At 46.9% G+C, this 17,206-nt stretch overlaps 1 protein-coding gene across 2 annotated transcripts in view; it reads right to left on the reverse strand.

Annotated features, from left to right (window-relative positions):
* FANCM (FA complementation group M) overlaps positions 1-17,206 on the reverse strand; it is a 62,459-nt gene that overhangs the window by 17,745 nt on the left and 27,508 nt on the right. The window contains exons 9-13 of one of the 2 annotated variants that reach the window (XM_065838726.2): positions 14,962-15,158; positions 14,178-14,384; positions 10,647-10,881; positions 8,038-8,195; positions 7,154-7,312 (exon numbers count right to left, since the gene is read on the reverse strand). In XM_065838726.2, coding sequence (XP_065694798.1) covers positions 7,154-7,312; positions 8,038-8,195; positions 10,647-10,881; positions 14,178-14,384; positions 14,962-15,158 — 956 coding nt within the window. The remainder of the gene's footprint in view (positions 1-7,153; positions 7,313-8,037; positions 8,196-10,646; positions 10,882-14,177; positions 14,385-14,961; positions 15,159-17,206) is intronic. The other variant, XM_071809841.1, reaches the window with a different exon arrangement.

The raw sequence follows: 17,206 nt of genomic DNA on the forward strand, positions 1-17,206 counted from the left end.
TCTGTGGTTTGGTACCTGCTTGTTTTATGAAGCCTCCTGATCAGCAGTGACACCAGGAGTGCCAGCGGTGCCCGACCGGGCTGCAGGGTGTTCCGCCATCAGGTGTCGGCAACAGGCACAACCTGGGACGGGCGAGCTCAGCCTGGGCTGCCCCGTGCTCGGTGTTGCGCTAGGAACACTGTCACAGAAACGACCTGTAATCGTGGTGTAACAGAAACACACAGCCGGGGAGACCCCCACAGCACAGGGAAATATACAGTAATGACCTGGGTACCCATACGGAATTCCCATGAAAATATGGGCAGCAAAGCATTCCTGCGATAACTTCCTAAGCTCGCTGCATTTCCGTGTGAATACTGGAAATACATCCAAGCAGACAACAGGACCCCTGCATCCAAAAGCAGTTTTTCAACTACAGTAGCAGTTCAGTGTCCTAAATAAATGAGATTATATTGCCCTAAACTTTGTCACCGGTGTGTTATTATAATATTATAAACAATTATTAAAATATTACGATCTTTCAAACATAAATGCCTTGAAAGGCATTTGGTGTACAGTAGCTCCTGCAGGAGTTCCAGGACTATATGAATGGATTACTGGCAGTTTGCACTTGGCACACCCACTGTAAACGTTCTGCCAAATGAGCCGCCTGTCAAAGCTCAAGGAACAACTGACCCATTATTCACATACATAAATATTTTGACAGTTTGTGAAAAGCAGTATAGAGCGGCTTTAAATCCAGCAAGCTAAATGCAAAGTGACCGTGCACATGCACACACCTCTAATGAACCAAACCAACCAACCGCGGAACGAACCCACAGCAGGCACCAGGAGCCCAAGTCCACCACGCGCCCAGGGCTCTGCTGATGGGGACACTGGGAGCACACAGAGCAGCCACAAAGACCCACAGCGTAGCAGCTGCTATGACAGTGCTACCCTGTTTTCCCCAAAATAAGACCTACCCTGAAAATAAGCCCTAGCATGATTGGTCAGGATTTTTGAGGATACTCAAAATATAACCCCTACTCCAAAAATAAGCCCTAGTTAGGGTTCATTTAAAAAGTCTATTTAAATAGTGTCCAGGCAGCTATACGTGTAAATAAGTAATCAGTTTTGGAGCAAAAATTAATATAAGACTCTGTCTTACTTTTGGGAAAATAAGGTATATATACCAGAGCACAGAACGCACAGGAAGCTTCTCTTGCCTGCAGACTCCAGCTGGCGATCCTGTATCACAGACTTGACGTTTCATTTGGTTTCCATCATCACGGCACATGTTCCAGAAAAGTGTGATCATTCAGTTGGGTGGAAAGAGTATTTGTGGCTGGTGTGCCCGAGTCTGCGGCACAACGGGTGCGGGAGGATTTCATGGAGCGCTGTGCACCAACACTGAGTGACCCCAAAACAGCAGAGACATCATCAGAGATCAGCACAGACACTGAGTGACCCCGAAACACAGCAGAGACACCATCGAGATCAGTACAGACACTGAGTGACCTCGAAACACATCAGAGACACCATCGAGATCAGTACAGACACTGAGTGACCTCGAAACACATCAGAGACACCATCGAGATCAGTACAGACACTGAGTGACCCCGAAACAGCAGAGACACCATCAGAGATCAGCACAGACACTGAGTGACCCCAAAACAGCAGAGACACCATCGAGATCAGTACAGACACTGAGTGACCTCGAAACACAGCAGAGACACCATCGAGATCAGTACAGACACTGAGTGACCCCAAAACACAGCAGAGACACCATCAGAGATCAGTACAGACACTGAGTGACCCCAAAACACAGCAGATACACCATTGAGATCAGTACAGACACTGAGTGACCCCAAAACACAGCAGATACACCATCAGAGATCAGTACAGACACTGAGTGACCCCGAAACACAGCAGAGACACCATCAGAGATCAGCACAGACACTGAGTGACCCCGAAACAGCAGAGACACCATCAGAGATCAGCACAGACACTGAGTGACCCCGAAACAGCAGAGACACCATCAGAGATCAGCACAGACACTGAGTGACCCCGAAACAGCAGAGACACCATCAGAGATCAGCACAGACACTGAGTGACCCCGAAACAGCAGAGACACCATCAGAGATCAGTACAGACACTGAGTGACCCCAAAACACAGCAGAGACACCATCAGAGATCAGTATGAACACTGAGTGACCCCGAAACAGCAGATACACCATCACGAATTGCCACTGCTCAGCCCTCCCAGGTGCCACACAACATGCTCAGTCCCCCTGTCCTTCGCATGGACACCCCCAAACCCTCTGCCTCCTCTTGCTTCCTTCTCACCGTGAGCACAAAACCCCACAGAATCATTACAAACAGAAAGCACCTTCAATTAAGGGTCTGAACTATCTAACCCAGGTCTCAATTAGCATTCAGGCTCAAGTCATTTGGCAACAAGAATCAACAGGGCCCAGGTAAAGGATTTGGAGCACTGAGACCCTCGCTCTTGCAGGTTGCTCCCAGCAGCCTCCCCGCTCAGAGCGAACCTCCAGCAAGGAAACGCAGCGGTTGGTTTGTCTGAATGGAGAACGAGCTGGGTCACCTCTGCGCAGCTTGGAGGATCCCAAGCCACAGTGTTGGCTGTGATTACCTGCTCGCGGCTGTTCCAGATCCAGCGCCAAAGCTATAAACCGGAGCCAGCAGCCCACACATCCCCAGTCTGCCTGCCACAAACACCGTGACTGAGTGGTGTTTGCTGCCTTCAACTATTCGTTGTTGCCGAGGAATTCTCGCCACATCTCAGATCAGGATTTTAACCAGACACACCGCTGGCAATGAGGGTCTTCAAAAACAAACCTACAAAAATTGTACTTAGTTGAGCCCTTTTTAACTTTGCACTCAGTGACCCCTGGAAAAGTCAGAGCCGGCTGGAAACCCTGCATTTCACCCCCAAACCAGTCTGGTTTAAAACTCCCAGTTCACAGAAAGCCTTTGTGGGTTCTCTGGAGTTTCAGGGTACCCTGGGAACATTTTCATGCTGTCCGGCATTCCACCTGATGGAGCCTTCAGGGGAACCTAAGGCAGATGCCAATGACAGATGATTTTAGCGGCAGATGTTCCAGGTTCATCTTGTAAACCCCATTTCCCACAGGGTGTTTGTACCAGGGACTACTGGAGTAAAAGAGACGATTCTTCTAAGAGGAGTCTCTGGGTTTTCTTTTGTCTAAGGAGAACGATTGCTCTGAGTACAACCTCACGCTGGCAGGTTTGAAATGGGACACAGACGCTCCCACATTCAACATTGCCACTTTTTAGAAGTCATTAAGAATTGCCTACCAGAAAAGCAATGCACTTCAGATTCCCCACCACGTATCCTCAGAAACACAGACCAGCGGCATGTCAGTCAGAGCGATTACTTTGCCCTGACCTTGTTTCCAAACAGTACAGTTTAATTTTCAAAAATGCTTCAAAGCTATTGAATTATTTTGCATCAGGACAACTTGATTTGTTACCATGTTACACAGAAATCCCCGCTCACAGCTCGCGGAAAATCCAGCCCCATCTGCCCGGCGCGCGTTGCTGTAGCAATAAAGCCAGGCCAGCATTAAGGGCTTTGCTGCAGGGGACGTGCCTGGCGCGGGTTCATGGCTGGGCTGGCTTCTTCTCTGTTTTCTTTCAACTGGGCCAGCTTCTCTAAGTTTGCAAGAGCATATAAATACAAGATTAAAAAAAGAATCCCAAACGTTTTCACTTCATCTGTTTAAAAATATCTAAGCCTTTAATGGACTTTGTTAACCTACTATGCAAATCGCAACTGCACAGGAGCTTTTTGGGAGTCACTGAATGAGTACAAGGCAAGGAAAGCTCCACATCGGTGAATTCCTGAGCTACTTCCCTAGCCATAAAAACACACCAAAACCTGAGCTGCCTTGTGTCCAGTTAGTACAAATCTCTCCATGAGATTCTTCCCAATAAATGATTAGTTTCATCAGAAACTTCTGGATCATTTGGTTATTCATAGAAAAATACCGATCTGCCTGGTTTTGGATTCTACCCCTCAGTAGGAAAATAATCAATAGAGCTGTGGTTTGAAGTTCGATATCTTAGTTATTCAAGGAAACAGCTTTGACTTGAATTTGTCTTAAATCCACCTGCTATTAGGAAGATAAGTTAAGGTCAGCCAGCCCAGCAGGGGTACATTTGGCGACGCAATATGTACAGCAGGAACCCGGGCGCACCGCACATACACACAAACACCTTTGAATCTCAGCTAAAACAGTTCATCTCTCCACCCACTTATCTTCATACAAGACTAACATTTCAGGCAGATTTTTACAGGCTTAACTTCTGCTAAAGGTCAATTTCCCAGAGGCTGGAGTAACATCCCTTGATGCTATTGTGCTAATTAACAGTAGTACTTCCTACGATTTAAAAATACATCCAAAGCCTGCAGTAAAGCAAAGCTGCTGACATTGAAACTTGCTGGAGAAACAACCCTCACCAAGACCACCTGGGCCAGAGGAGGGTGCAAAGACCAGGTTTAAACCCCGAGCAGCCCGAGGGGCGCTGTGCACTGGGGACGCCCCGGCCCGGCCGCAGCATGAGCTCAAACGCACCCGCAGAGCGGGGAACGCAGCCTGGACAGACCCGCCCGGGTAAACCTGCCCTGGGAGCTGTGCGGAAATGCAACACACTGCCTGCAAAGCCCCGCGCTTCTCTCATTTTCCTCTACTCATGCATTTTTTTAATTATTATTTTATTCTAAGAACAAGCACTCTCCAATATGAAACAAATAAAATCCACGTAGTAGTTACTGTCAAAGTAAAGCGTCCACGCCTCCCCATTGCTCTGGCCATGGGCGATGTGGCAAAGCTTGCTTTATTTTGTGAAGATCCTGATCCGCTCCACCGAACGGGTGACACATCACCCGCTGCCCTTCCATATCCTGTCTTGGGAAGGCTGTCCGTGCCTTTCTGAGAAATCTAGGGTGGCTTAAGAAAATATTAATACAACTCGTGTCCAAGAAATCACCCTTGATGCTGACAAAATAGACTGACACGCTGCATCTTTGCTCTTTGTGAAACCATTATGGTGAAGGTTGATGTCCTTGAACCTTGACAGTTTGGTTTAGACATAAGGAGGCCAACAACCACTGAAGTTTGAAAAGGGGGTGCAGTGCTGATTACAGCTGCTGCCTGGCCAGCCTTGCCAGCCATGGCCAGAGGTGCTGGTGCTTTGTTTTTCCCTAGAGTTCAGCAGGGCGATGTGCCACGCTGTAAGCTCTCCTGTTCAGGGAGTCATTAGAAGGTGTTTGCAGCGTGCCAGTGGCACCCAATTATGTTTTCTCTCCTACCCGATGAGAAAGTTCAGCATCTCCACCTATGACTAGTTAAGACAGATCAGAGAAAGCTGGCTGGAAATCAATCCAGATGACGCTCGGAACGCTGAGCTAGGAGGCAGCTGAATAACAGGCAGTCCCAGTCTTCTGAGTGCAAGAGCGTTACCTACAAACCCAGCTTTTAGCTGTTAAATTAGAAATCGTGAAAGCCAACTGTTGCGCAGTTGTTATCAGTGAACAGCAGTATCCCTTCCTTTCTGACGCAGATCTTCCAGCATTTTCCAAGAACGTGGCGACTGTTTGCGGGTTCTCTGCCGCACTGCGAGGTGCTGAGGTACCCGAAGGGAGCTCGTGTGCTGCGATGGCACGTGTCACCACCAGCAGGGCCACGCAGAACGGGATGGCCGCAATGTAAAATGCAGAATTTGGGGTCCTTCCTGTTGCAGGGACACCCTGTGCTGTTACCCCATGGGGAGCAGAGGGAGGTGAGCTGGGCTGTCTCACTCCCACCTCTGCAAAAGCTTGTGAAAGCAAACACAATATCTGCTTCGCTTGTAATTCTTGCCGCCTACTTGGGCAGAGTTGGGGGAGAACGAAGACTCGCTCGGTGACTAACGGATTTGCTCTGTAAATCATTTTAAGGGTGCCAGATGTTGGTTTAGCACCTACAACTTTGAAGGTGCTGGGGAACCCGAACAGACTGCTGGTACCAATACACCTGCACAAGAGGAGTCTACGTCACGGATGCTTCAAGTGCCCGATCTGGGGCTGAGGAGGGGAGTCCTCAATTAGGAGAGCAATTCTAACCTTTTTAAGCATTTCTTTGCCCCTTGGCTTCTCCAGCTCTCTGAGCTGCCCCCAAGGCCTCCGGCAGCGTGTTCGGCCCCGGCTCAGAACACGCACTCAACAAGTCAAGTAGGCCGTTGTTCGGTGATGAAGTGCAGCAGCTTATCTGAGCCCTGCAAGTCTATTTACAGCTCTCCATTAATACACTCTCCTAGCAAGGAGTGCAACTACAATGTCTCTATTCTCCTCTTTGATTAGTCTGGTTATTCAGGAAACTGGCAGCTTAGCAACAGATTCTGATGACCTAGAAAACTTCAACACACTAAAAAGCAACATGTGTGGAACACGGAAGAGCTAAACTGGAGGAGCAAATAGTGTGGTGGACAACCGAAGCCTTCAGGTGCTGTCCACAGACCCTCATCCACACACGCCCTCTTGTTTGCGCCTTCAATTATGAAGGCACGTCCGCTCCCATAACTGTTAGCAAACAGAATTCTTATCTCCCAAATGATTTTCATCCATGCTTGTCTGACCGCCCTCCTCTCAGCCTTTCATTCCCAGGAGCTATTAGGTTGTTAATTAAAGCTTTCACAGAAAACAACCCGAAAAGCCTCAAACCACAACCACCTTAAACATGTAATACATTCCTGCATCATTTCTATGGGATGCATTTAATGTACATACATGATACGAAATTATTTCCAATGCCTATTATGATCTGGAATAGTTTGGCTACATAATTCTTGTATTTAATGTCTTTTTGTAAAAAATGGATACTTAGATCCGATAAAACAAGAATGATTGATGGGTGGGGTTTTTCTTTTTAAGGCAACACTACCTGTATTTAAACGACGTTTGTGGAAAGGATTAAGAATTCCAGGACACCAGGAGCAGACACGTTGAAAGCGATTAAATCCACATGATCCATTCCCAATGCCCAGCCCAGGCACACACGTCCCCGCTTTCTGCTGAGCAGGCAGAACTGGAGCGCTCACAACATTCAATATCCGAACCGGGCACGTTTCCAGCCAGGCGCGCACACCTCACCTGTTCCAGTCTCATCAGCTCTATCATTTCCATGACGCTGATAAAGTGGCAGCAACGATCCGAGTGATCGACCACGAACGTAGGGAAAGGACGGTTCTGCCAAATTCTCCATTCGGACAAGGAAAGCTCGTGAGTCGCTTTCTCTTCGTGCTGCTGCGGCTTGAAATTAAGGTTGGTAATGAGATTTTAATCAGGAAATTGTTTAGCAAAACTGATGTCTACTTTTCTGCCAGGGACAACAAATACTCTGAATGGAGAAGATTATCTAAACTTTATCATAAAGGTTTAAGTCAGGTCTAAAATAAAACCAATTCCATACTTGGTGTTGTTACGACTTTCAATAGAAGACAGCTCGTTTTCAGTGGTGAAATGACACAAAAGCTGCTCATTTTTTCACCGAATCAAAGAAGAGCTTGGAAAACTTGAGCTCTTCTTTCCATAACATTTTTATATTTACATGAACAAGGCAATAAAAAGTGTGGCAACAATATCTCCATGAGTACAACATCCTGCACGGACCACTCAGAGAAGGAACATAACTTACTGAGAGACTTTTAAATGCATTTAAATGCATTTTTCATTTACAGACCCAGTCTCAAAGACCCAGATCAAGCATCTAATTCCTAAATTCTCAACCTCAAAAACCTACCTGTAATTCTCCAAATTGCATTTTTAATACAGACCTCCTCCGAATCCACAGTTAGCTTGGTTACAGAGGGCTTTGTTGGCTTGGTTATGGAGGGCTTGGTTAGCTTGGTTACGGAGGGCTTGGTTAGCTTGGTTAGCTTGGTTACGGAGGGCTTGGTTAGCTTGGTTAGCTTGGTTACTGAGGACAACCCTCAGGCCTCATGGCGAAGCCAACATCACATTCAGGTGAAACTCACCGGTGTTTCTTCCAGGTTTTCCAAGGTTTCAAAATGAGTTTGGGGCAATATCGGTTCCTTTATTCCATCACTCTCCTTAATCCTGTAAAGTCTGTCCCATATTTCAAATTCCTCAGCCGACAGAGACCAGTTCTCATGGCACTGCACTTGCTTTTGGCCTATATGGGGAAAACACCAGGAAAATGTTCCCTACTTTGAGAAAAAGCATAAACAGAATAAAAAGAACTTTATATGACACCAGTCCAAAGAAAAAATACCTTCTCTGTGCCACAAGCAACACCAGATATAGGGAATCTACTGTCAGAAACAAGTGTTAAAACTGTGTTGAGTGTGTTATAACTATGGATAAATCTATCTATTAAACGCTTGTTTTGGGGAAGGCTTCATATAAACAAAGGTACGGACAGACAGATGTCAATAGAGAGATACATATATCAAATACCCGTGGGCCCTGCAGCCAGTATAGCAAACACAGAAAGTATATGGCTTCAATTTCTAGACACGTCTCGGGGACCTCGGGGAACAAACTGCAAAGAAGCCTGGTTTTTTGAAGTTACTCTTTACATACTGGAAGCAACATTGATTTGTTAAGACAAAAATATCTGTCATTTTGAACTCATCTCCTCTATTGAGGACGTGCAGATGAACAAGAGCACAGAAAGAAAAGAGAAACTATGAAAATTCAGCAGAAGCAGAGAAAGAAAAAGAGGCTCATGAGTTTGATTTAGACTGGGAACACCTGATTCTGAGCGAGGACACCCCGGTGACAATGAGGAAACGGGACAGTTTTTGGCAGCCAGCACTGCCCAAACCCACGCCTGGTCCCCCACAGCGGCCGTCAGGGCGAACAGCGAAGCAGCATCAGTGGCAAGAGCGTGGTAAGAACGTGGTTGCTTCCAGCCCAGCTGGGCGAAGCTTGGAGAAAAACAGTGAAGTTAATTTGACAGTGACCCTGCAGACAGGATTTGGGACCAGTCTGCAGCCACCACCCCTCTCCGAACTAACGGCACCTCGGAGGGATCAGCCCGTACCCCTCAGCCCCTCAAACTGCACCTGCCATAGACTTTGTCTGCACGGGACGGTGTGACAGTGTTTGTTAGGGACCCCAGAGCAGAGCCCTCACGGTTCAGAGGCCAAGTTCAATCCTGGACATACAGGGTCTTTCACAGCTGGGAAAAGTCACCAACACTGACTTGGTTTAACGTCACTGTTAAAAAAAATCATCACCGTTGCTACTACAATAGTTCTGACTCACTTCAAAAAACGTGAAGTAGTACGTGCTTTTTTTAATAGTAATTAATGATCTTTAAGAACATTTGATGAGTTAAAGTGAAACATACTACCAAAGACGAACGTATCACTACAACCACTAGTGCTATTTTCCATGTTTTTCTCCAAAACCCAAATGTTTTCCCTTTGGTTCAAGCGGGAGCAGAGCCAGCCCAGCCCTGGCCCTGGCCCCGAGGGGCAGACAGCACCGGTCCTGCTGGCTCTGCTGTGTTCTGCACTGGAACGGGACAGTGAAACATGGAGCTGAAATGCAAAAAATAGAGACCTTTCTTCCTCTTCTCTTTGAGACTTATTGTGGCTATCATTACGATCAGAAGCAGCCACCTGCTCCAGACAGTAACAAGGGGGTTGAACAGAAAGCTGGCGCGCAGTGGTTGGCGAGGCGGGCACTGAACCACCCGCACAACCACAGACCCCACACGCTCCACGTGCCTCAGCCGTGGTGGTCACCAACCTATGTCATACGAACACCTGGCGATGACGGCCTGGGAAGCGCTATTCCCTCAGCAGGAGGTACGTTCAGCATATTATCTTCTTCACGTGCTTACTGTCTCTCCTTTCTGTGCTCTACAGCAGACCTACAAACATTCTGAAATGATCAAGCACGACAATTTCCAACTATCTACAAAACTTCGCTCTTCCTTCCTCTCTTATACTGTTGTTCAGGTTACTGACCATTCCAGTGCCATGTCACTAGCAGCTAAAGTGCCATTTCTCTTTTCAGATTAATTTTCCTCCAAAGATGTGTGTAATTCATCAATATCCCACCTTTCATTGATCCTCTTCCTCCCCTCAAAATCCTTTCATTTTCAAGCATTTCTGGTTTATTGTCATTTACAAAGGTGTAAGACATACTCTTCTTGTATTAATAGAAACACTAAGCTTAACTGTTGGAGCTCCAAACCAGATTTGGTACAGAAAAATCACTAAACATTAGGTGACAACTATGGCACTGGACACAGGCATATCAGAATTCATCACAAGGCATTAACATCATTAACATTTCCTTTTCCATTTGCAGCTGGAGTTTGACCTTCAGTCATCGACTCCATGAGAAGCTCTTTGGAGAGAGACGAAACAAATCTGATTTGAAATGCAGCTATTTAAAGTCAGAAGGGTGACTTAGGATGCTGAAGGACAAGGATGCGGAACCAAAGCAGCGCTGAGCACGGTACCACGGTCGAGAGGCTGGAGTTGACAAACTGACATCTCTGCTAGAGCCCCAGCCCTCGAGCGAGCGCACAGCTTGGGGTGCGGGAATAGAACAGCGTGAGATAGCAGCTTAGGCGGTGCTTAGAGAAACACCATAATCCTCTTACCGGTGACACAGGGAAAGAGAGCAGATTTATGCTGGAGGGAACTACATCTTCTCTCTTTGGAAAGCATCCTTGAATCGCTTGGGTCATATTTCTCAGCAGTAATGAACATTTTGTGCAGCTTTGGATCGATGCCTTCTGGAATCATGCGCGGGCTGTGCTGGTAGAAATGAAGCGTTTTGTCTCCCGACAGAGCTTTGTGGATGCTCCGTTTGTTGGACTGGCTTTGATTGTAAGTCTGCACAAGAGAAAACATATCATACGTTGCTGGATCGTTTTTTCACATGACTTGATCAAAAGTAGAAGAACATGTGAGTGTCTCTGGAGTTTCTCATTATTTTATGTTCTGTTATCAAGGTATTTTGATTTTTTTTCTGTTCTTCCTCAAACACAACTAAAACAAAATACAACACAAGGCCCTGAGAGCCAACCACATCCCCTCTTCTGCGGATATTGTCAGTGAGGCCAGCATAACCCACTGGTCATGGCTTCGAACTCTAAGTTCAAGCCTTGTGGTGTGCCCCATATTCTGGTAACCAAAGCAGATGGGGGAAGAAGAGGAGAAGGAGGAGAAGAAGGAGAAGAGGAAGGGAAGGAGAAGAGGAAGGGGAAGGGAAAGAGAAGAGGAAGGGGAAGGGAAGGAGAAGAGGAAGAGAAGGAGAAGAGGAAGCAATAAGGTTGCATTGAAAATCTGATAACGAATACATCACAACATAGCTACCAAGTTATATTTTTTTTCCTTCTTTTAAAGAGCTTCCACAGTAAAATATCCAAGTCAAATTAAATTCGAATTATCATCATTTTGTCCCCAGGTAAAACATCCAAACCAAATGTAATAAAATGTAAGGAAGGACCAAAGAACAGCGATTGCTGTTCAGGTTGCAAGCACTACAAGCTATAAAGCAATGCGCAGTTTCCATGCTCTGTACACGGATCAGAAGTAGGAACAGCGCTCGAGAGAAAAGGAACCACAGCCCTTCCCCAGGGGAGCCCACAACCCACAACGGATCCAGGGCCGATGTCAATTAGGTTACATCAGAAACAAAGAAAGGAGGTCAAGCAAAAAAAAGGCATAAGATTATTGGCTAATGTCATATGTGCTCCACGGCCTTTTAATTACACTCCATTCTTATTGTGCAACAGAGAAACTGAGACAAAGATGGAGAGACTAAGGAAAGAGGGTGGGTTCCCTCCCAGTGTTCCTGGTCCCAAGTCCCTGTGGCAGTTGTTTCCTTCGCCCTGCTCCGCTGGGCCCTCCTCTGCGCACGGGGAGGCGAGGGGAAGGGACAGCACCCAGCGCTGCCCTTGTCACACGCAAACTCCCACACCTGCACTCCGATTGCTCCAATAAAACACCTTCAAAAGCGTTATAATTGATTTGATGTGGTTTGATTAAAAAAGATCCCAATAATGAATAGGAGACCATGATTTACTCAGCTGCAAGTTATGTGATGGGGAGGAATCTCCACATTGACAGATCTAGGAGGGTCAATCAAAAAATAAATAAAGCCAAAGCAAACCAATCAGATTTATTTCATGATCTCAAAACAAGACTCTTTAAATAGTGTCCCGCCTTCAGGACAGTCAGAGTTCTGCTTCAAGAGATCTCTGAGAAAACCTGAAGAGCCCTGTAATCCAGCTACTTAACTGGAACTGCAGGAACGTAGGGGACCATTTCAAACTCCCATTGTAGAGCAGCACTTGCAGTCGTTCCCACTCTCTATGGGCAGCACGAGAAAACAGCTATTTACAAACACCATCCACTTTGATAACTTTGAACTCATTCCTTCAAAGCAGCTTTTTTCCCAGATAGGAATCTTGGGGCTCTCATTTTGAATTAAATCCCTGCTACCTACAGATTTAAACCAGAAACCGGAATAAACGAAATAATAGCAAGACTCTACAATTTTGGGCTTACAGTTAGCTTACAGCGGTCTCAGGCTGCTCTGTCATGAAAGCCGATCCAGCTCAGAACCAAACAAAAGCAGGGAAGAACAAAATCAGCTTTCAGCCAGAACAGCGAGGTACCCCTAAAAACACCCTGTGCTCAAACAGGGGTGCACGCTGAAATGGTAAAGATGCAGTTCGCTATTATTCCACAACCAGTGCCCCCCAGGAGCGATGCCAAGGGGGCCGGCTCTGCCCCTCCTGCCCGCATGGTGGCCCCGGCTCCCAGAGCATGGCTCAGGCTGCCCCTGGCCCTTTGGTTTCCCAAGGGGCAGCCTGCGCTCAGAGACGATTAATTAATTACACTGCGCGTTGAGTGCTGAGGTTCAGGAATTTAGCAAAAGTAGATTTCCACTTAAGCTGATCTCTTCAGAACCTCACACGCAAGCCTGCTCGCGCTAAGCCCGCGCGGGCAGGGGCGGTGTCGTCAGCAGCCCCGGGCTCCGGCCTCGCTCTTCCACACCACCTTCCGTACCGGGATTTGCAGAGTCCCCCTTCATCATTTACAAAATAAGCATTATTGAGAACAAAGGTCTGAAGCCTTTCACATTGAGAAAGCGCACTTATTTCTAGAATATCGTGGGCTATTCTGGTTTCCTGCAGGGCCAGGAGTGCTCAGGGTTGCTGTGATTTTAATGCACAGTCAATGGTTTCCTGGAATGGAATAAACGAGTCACTTTTTCTTCAGAGGTGTTGAGGTTTGATTGCGTGGTGACAATAAAACCACGGCAGGTGTATTGTCAACCCCCCTTCCCACTAAGGACAGGTGATCAGGAGGGAAAGAAGGACAGAGAGAAGAGAGCTGGGAAAATTCAAAATGTTTTACTAATCATGGAATCATCATAGAATCATCACAGAATGCGAGGGATTGGAAGGGCCCTGGAAAGCTCATCCAGTGCAATCCCCCCATGGAGCAGGAACACCCAGCTGAGGTTCCACAGGAAGGTGTCCAGGCGGGTTTGAATGTCTGCACAGAAGGAGACTCCACAACCTCCCTGGGCAGCCTGGGCCAGGCTCTGCCACGCTCACCCCCAACAAGTTTCTTCTCAAGTTTAAGTGGAACCTCTTATGCTCCAGCTTAAACCCATTACCTCTTGTCCTTACTAATGCTGCTGATAAAATAGAGAAAATGATACAAACTCTACCAAACCAATCTGGAAAGTCCCGGCAACTGCAGAGCCGGCAGCCGAAGTCCTGGACTGGACCCTGCAGCCAACCGGAGCTGGATTCAGTCTGGCACTGGCCTCGGTTCGCAGGGACGACTCACAAGGTCCTCTGCTAATGTCGCCATAAGGAAAAGGGACAAGATCCTGGTGATCTCCCACTTTTATATGAAGTATCAGGTGAATGGGATGTTATACTCAGTTGGTCAGTTTTTGGTCACCAGTTTCTCGTTGCCCCTCTCCCGAGATGTCCATCCATCCTTATCAATGACCTCGCATTCCATTGCTGTGTCTACCAAAACATGGATCTGGCTTTCAGGAAAATGCAGCTGATCTGAAGCTTGAGCTGACAGGCACATTCACTAAAAGAGAAATCTGTTTGTACCAAAGCCAGGACAGGAGAGAGAAGCAAACCCATGCTCACCCGCTCCTCGCGGCCCTGGGCGAGGATGAGGACGATGCGGCCCTGGCGCCTGCGGCCCGTGCGGCCCATCCTCTGCACCAGCCGCACCGGGCTCTTCTGGGCGTCGAAGCAGACGATGAGATCCACCTCCCCGATGTCCAGACCTTCCTCCCCGACGCAGGTGGACACCAGGGTGTTGTACCCGCCCTCACGGAAGCGTTTCACCACCTGAGTAAAGGATTCCAATCAGAGTGAACAGGTCAGCCACAAGGCCCCTACCATACACTTTGCAGTTTTTCCAGGTTCAGACAGAAGATGATCAGAAACCACACGCTAATGTTATCAAAATCAACACATCAGATCTTCAATTCTAAAATAAAGGAAAAAAGCACACCTTATTCTGCCTCCAACCACGGCATTCTTCTAAAACTGATCTTCCCAACTTTACAATTCATTTGTTTTTAAACTGTGCTAAATCAAAACTTAAGGATATGTCTTATTTTTTCTACCTACAAGAAAAAAAAGAATGCCCTAAGCAAGTATTTGAATATTTCCGCAGACTTTCAAATATATAAATAAAGTTAGCAGTTGTTCAAATAATGTAAATACATCAAATATTTCAACTGATGCATTCTGAGCGAGTGTAATTTTAGATACTCTGAAAGCAACTGAACTACATAGGAATTTACTAACGGCATCAATGTTCAGTCACTGCCCTACAACCCGCGTTGATGCTCATGTAATTATTTACACAATTAATACTTTTAATCGCTGTTTCCTAGCACAGATCTCATCTCTTCTTTACCTCGAGCTGTTCCTTTTGCGTGAAGCCCTTTGTGCTCTTTCCCGTGGAGTGGCCGACGAACGTCATGGCTCTGACAAGCGGGCTGAGCCGCGACAGCATCTCTGCGATTTCCTGCACGCTGTCTCGGAACGACGAGAAGATCATCACTCTGGTGTCCGCAGCTCCGCCAGAGGCGCCTTCTGTCGTGCCTTCGCCTGCTTAAGGAGCCGGATTTTTAAATAATTACCAATAAAATATTGTGGGTAGATCATCCCACAAGCTGCACATTCACAGCTCTCGTCTCACTCAATGGGAAGGTTTTGTCCAAGTATACTGCAGAGAAACTGGCACTTAGGAGCCGCTCAGCCTAGTTAGACCAACCTACCAGAAAACGCTCCCTTATGCACCTGCTCCAACCGTTCCTCTTCAACATCAAAGCCGTGTTCTGATTTAGGAGAATTCACAGTAACTATGGTAAGAATACCTTATATCTGAGGTACCACTACTAATGTTACTCTGAAAAGCTCGGGTTTGATGGCAAGCGCACTGAAATAAAGTTTAAGATGCATTCTTCCAAAGGGTCTCCAATGTGACTGTTAAATCTGCTGCCTAAACACCCCGAGTCAGCTGAGGTTCACGCTAAGGGAACAAACCGCTGTCACTGCAATAAAGGAGCCGTACACCAGCTTTCTGTGATTTACTACAGCATGTTGTCTCCCATTTCAATAGCAAAGATAACTTCTGCCTCTTCAACAAAAAAGGAAAAATAATGACCGTTTCTTAGTAAGGCGCTTTTGACCCAACCCACACTTCTTATGTTATTCTCTCATGGATTTTGTCTTCTAGGTACGCAACCTTTTTTTCTTCCTCTTTTGTTAAACATATAAAGGTATCTGCCTTCATGAGCACAGGCTGTGTGAGCAACCCGTGCGCCTGGACAGTCAGCTTCTCTTTAGCCCACTCAAACACTCCAGCAACGTGCCTGTCACAGAGCGAAAACCCAGCGTGTTAAAGAAGAGACTCTCTCAAAGCAGATAACGAATAACCGAAACCAGCACAGCTCGCACACGTTACCAGCCACAGCCCCCGGATGAAATCAGACACATTCCCACAGATAAACATCTCCTCTTCTATAAAATTCTCCACAAACCACCTTTATCTCATTCAAAGCAAGCTCAGACAAGGAATTCAAGTACTCAAGGCTGGATGCATAGAACGATGTTTCCCTGAACACACGAAGAACAGTCACTTGGTGCTCACACCAGTTTCATGCTACGCCTGTAGCTCCAGCATCACACAGCTCCAGCAGACTGACAACACACCTTGGAACAAGCGCAGGTTGGCTGTCCCTTACTTACACGAGTTCATATTGTTCTCCTCTGCTAACTTTACTCTAAACAACATTATACTATATCTATTTCTAGCATATTCTCATTACTTTAACAACAATAATGCTCAGTAGCATCTGTCCCTGCACCGTAAAAAATACTCTACTGCTGCCGTTACCCCCTTGACCATCTCCAAAACCAGACTCAGAAAACCGAAGACATGAGCAGCCCATAATCAATCTGACAAGCAACCCAGAGTGGAAGATTAGCTGGGAGAAGCTCATTATGCTGAGCCAGCATCTCTGCAGGGCCAGGCAGAGCGTTCCCTGCGCAGGGCCAGGCGCTCCATAGTCAGGAGCTCCAGCTCAGCCCGGCTCATCACTAGTTAGACGTGGTTCCTCACTCGTTAGACCTGGTTCCTCACTAGTTAGATGCCTGGCTCCTCACTAGTTAGACCCGGCTCTGAGTGTCACAGGCACCTTGGCACTGCTCCTGGAAATTCTTACGGGAGAGCTTTCATTTCAAGTGGGGAAAAAAGAGCTGGTGGTATCCCCAATATGGCTAATGACTTCTAATTAATGCTCTTCCATCTCAAGTGCGGGGCTTTTCAAGGAATATGCTTTGCAGAATCAGTTACTGGTTTCAGAAGCTGAACAGGCATGAACACGGTGGCTGATGATCCAGAGTAGCACAGTAACGCGGAGCTGGGACAAAGCAGAGCTGGGTCCAGGGCCTTGCTTGGCTCCTGCTTGGCCCCTAGAGATGCTGCACACCTGCACGAGTGTGTTTTCCACCGCTCACATAATGATTGAGGCTTTTCGTTCAGAGCCTTCTGATGGTGCAAAGATATACACAATTAAGTCTGGAAGCTTAATGAGTACTCAAGTTTTTATTGACAGACTCATGACAAATTCTTGTCTGGAGGAGGGAGAAATCAG

Source organism: Patagioenas fasciata, chromosome 5 (assembly GCF_037038585.1).
Source record: "Patagioenas fasciata isolate bPatFas1 chromosome 5, bPatFas1.hap1, whole genome shotgun sequence".
Taxonomy (NCBI): Eukaryota; Metazoa; Chordata; class Aves; order Columbiformes; family Columbidae; genus Patagioenas; species Patagioenas fasciata.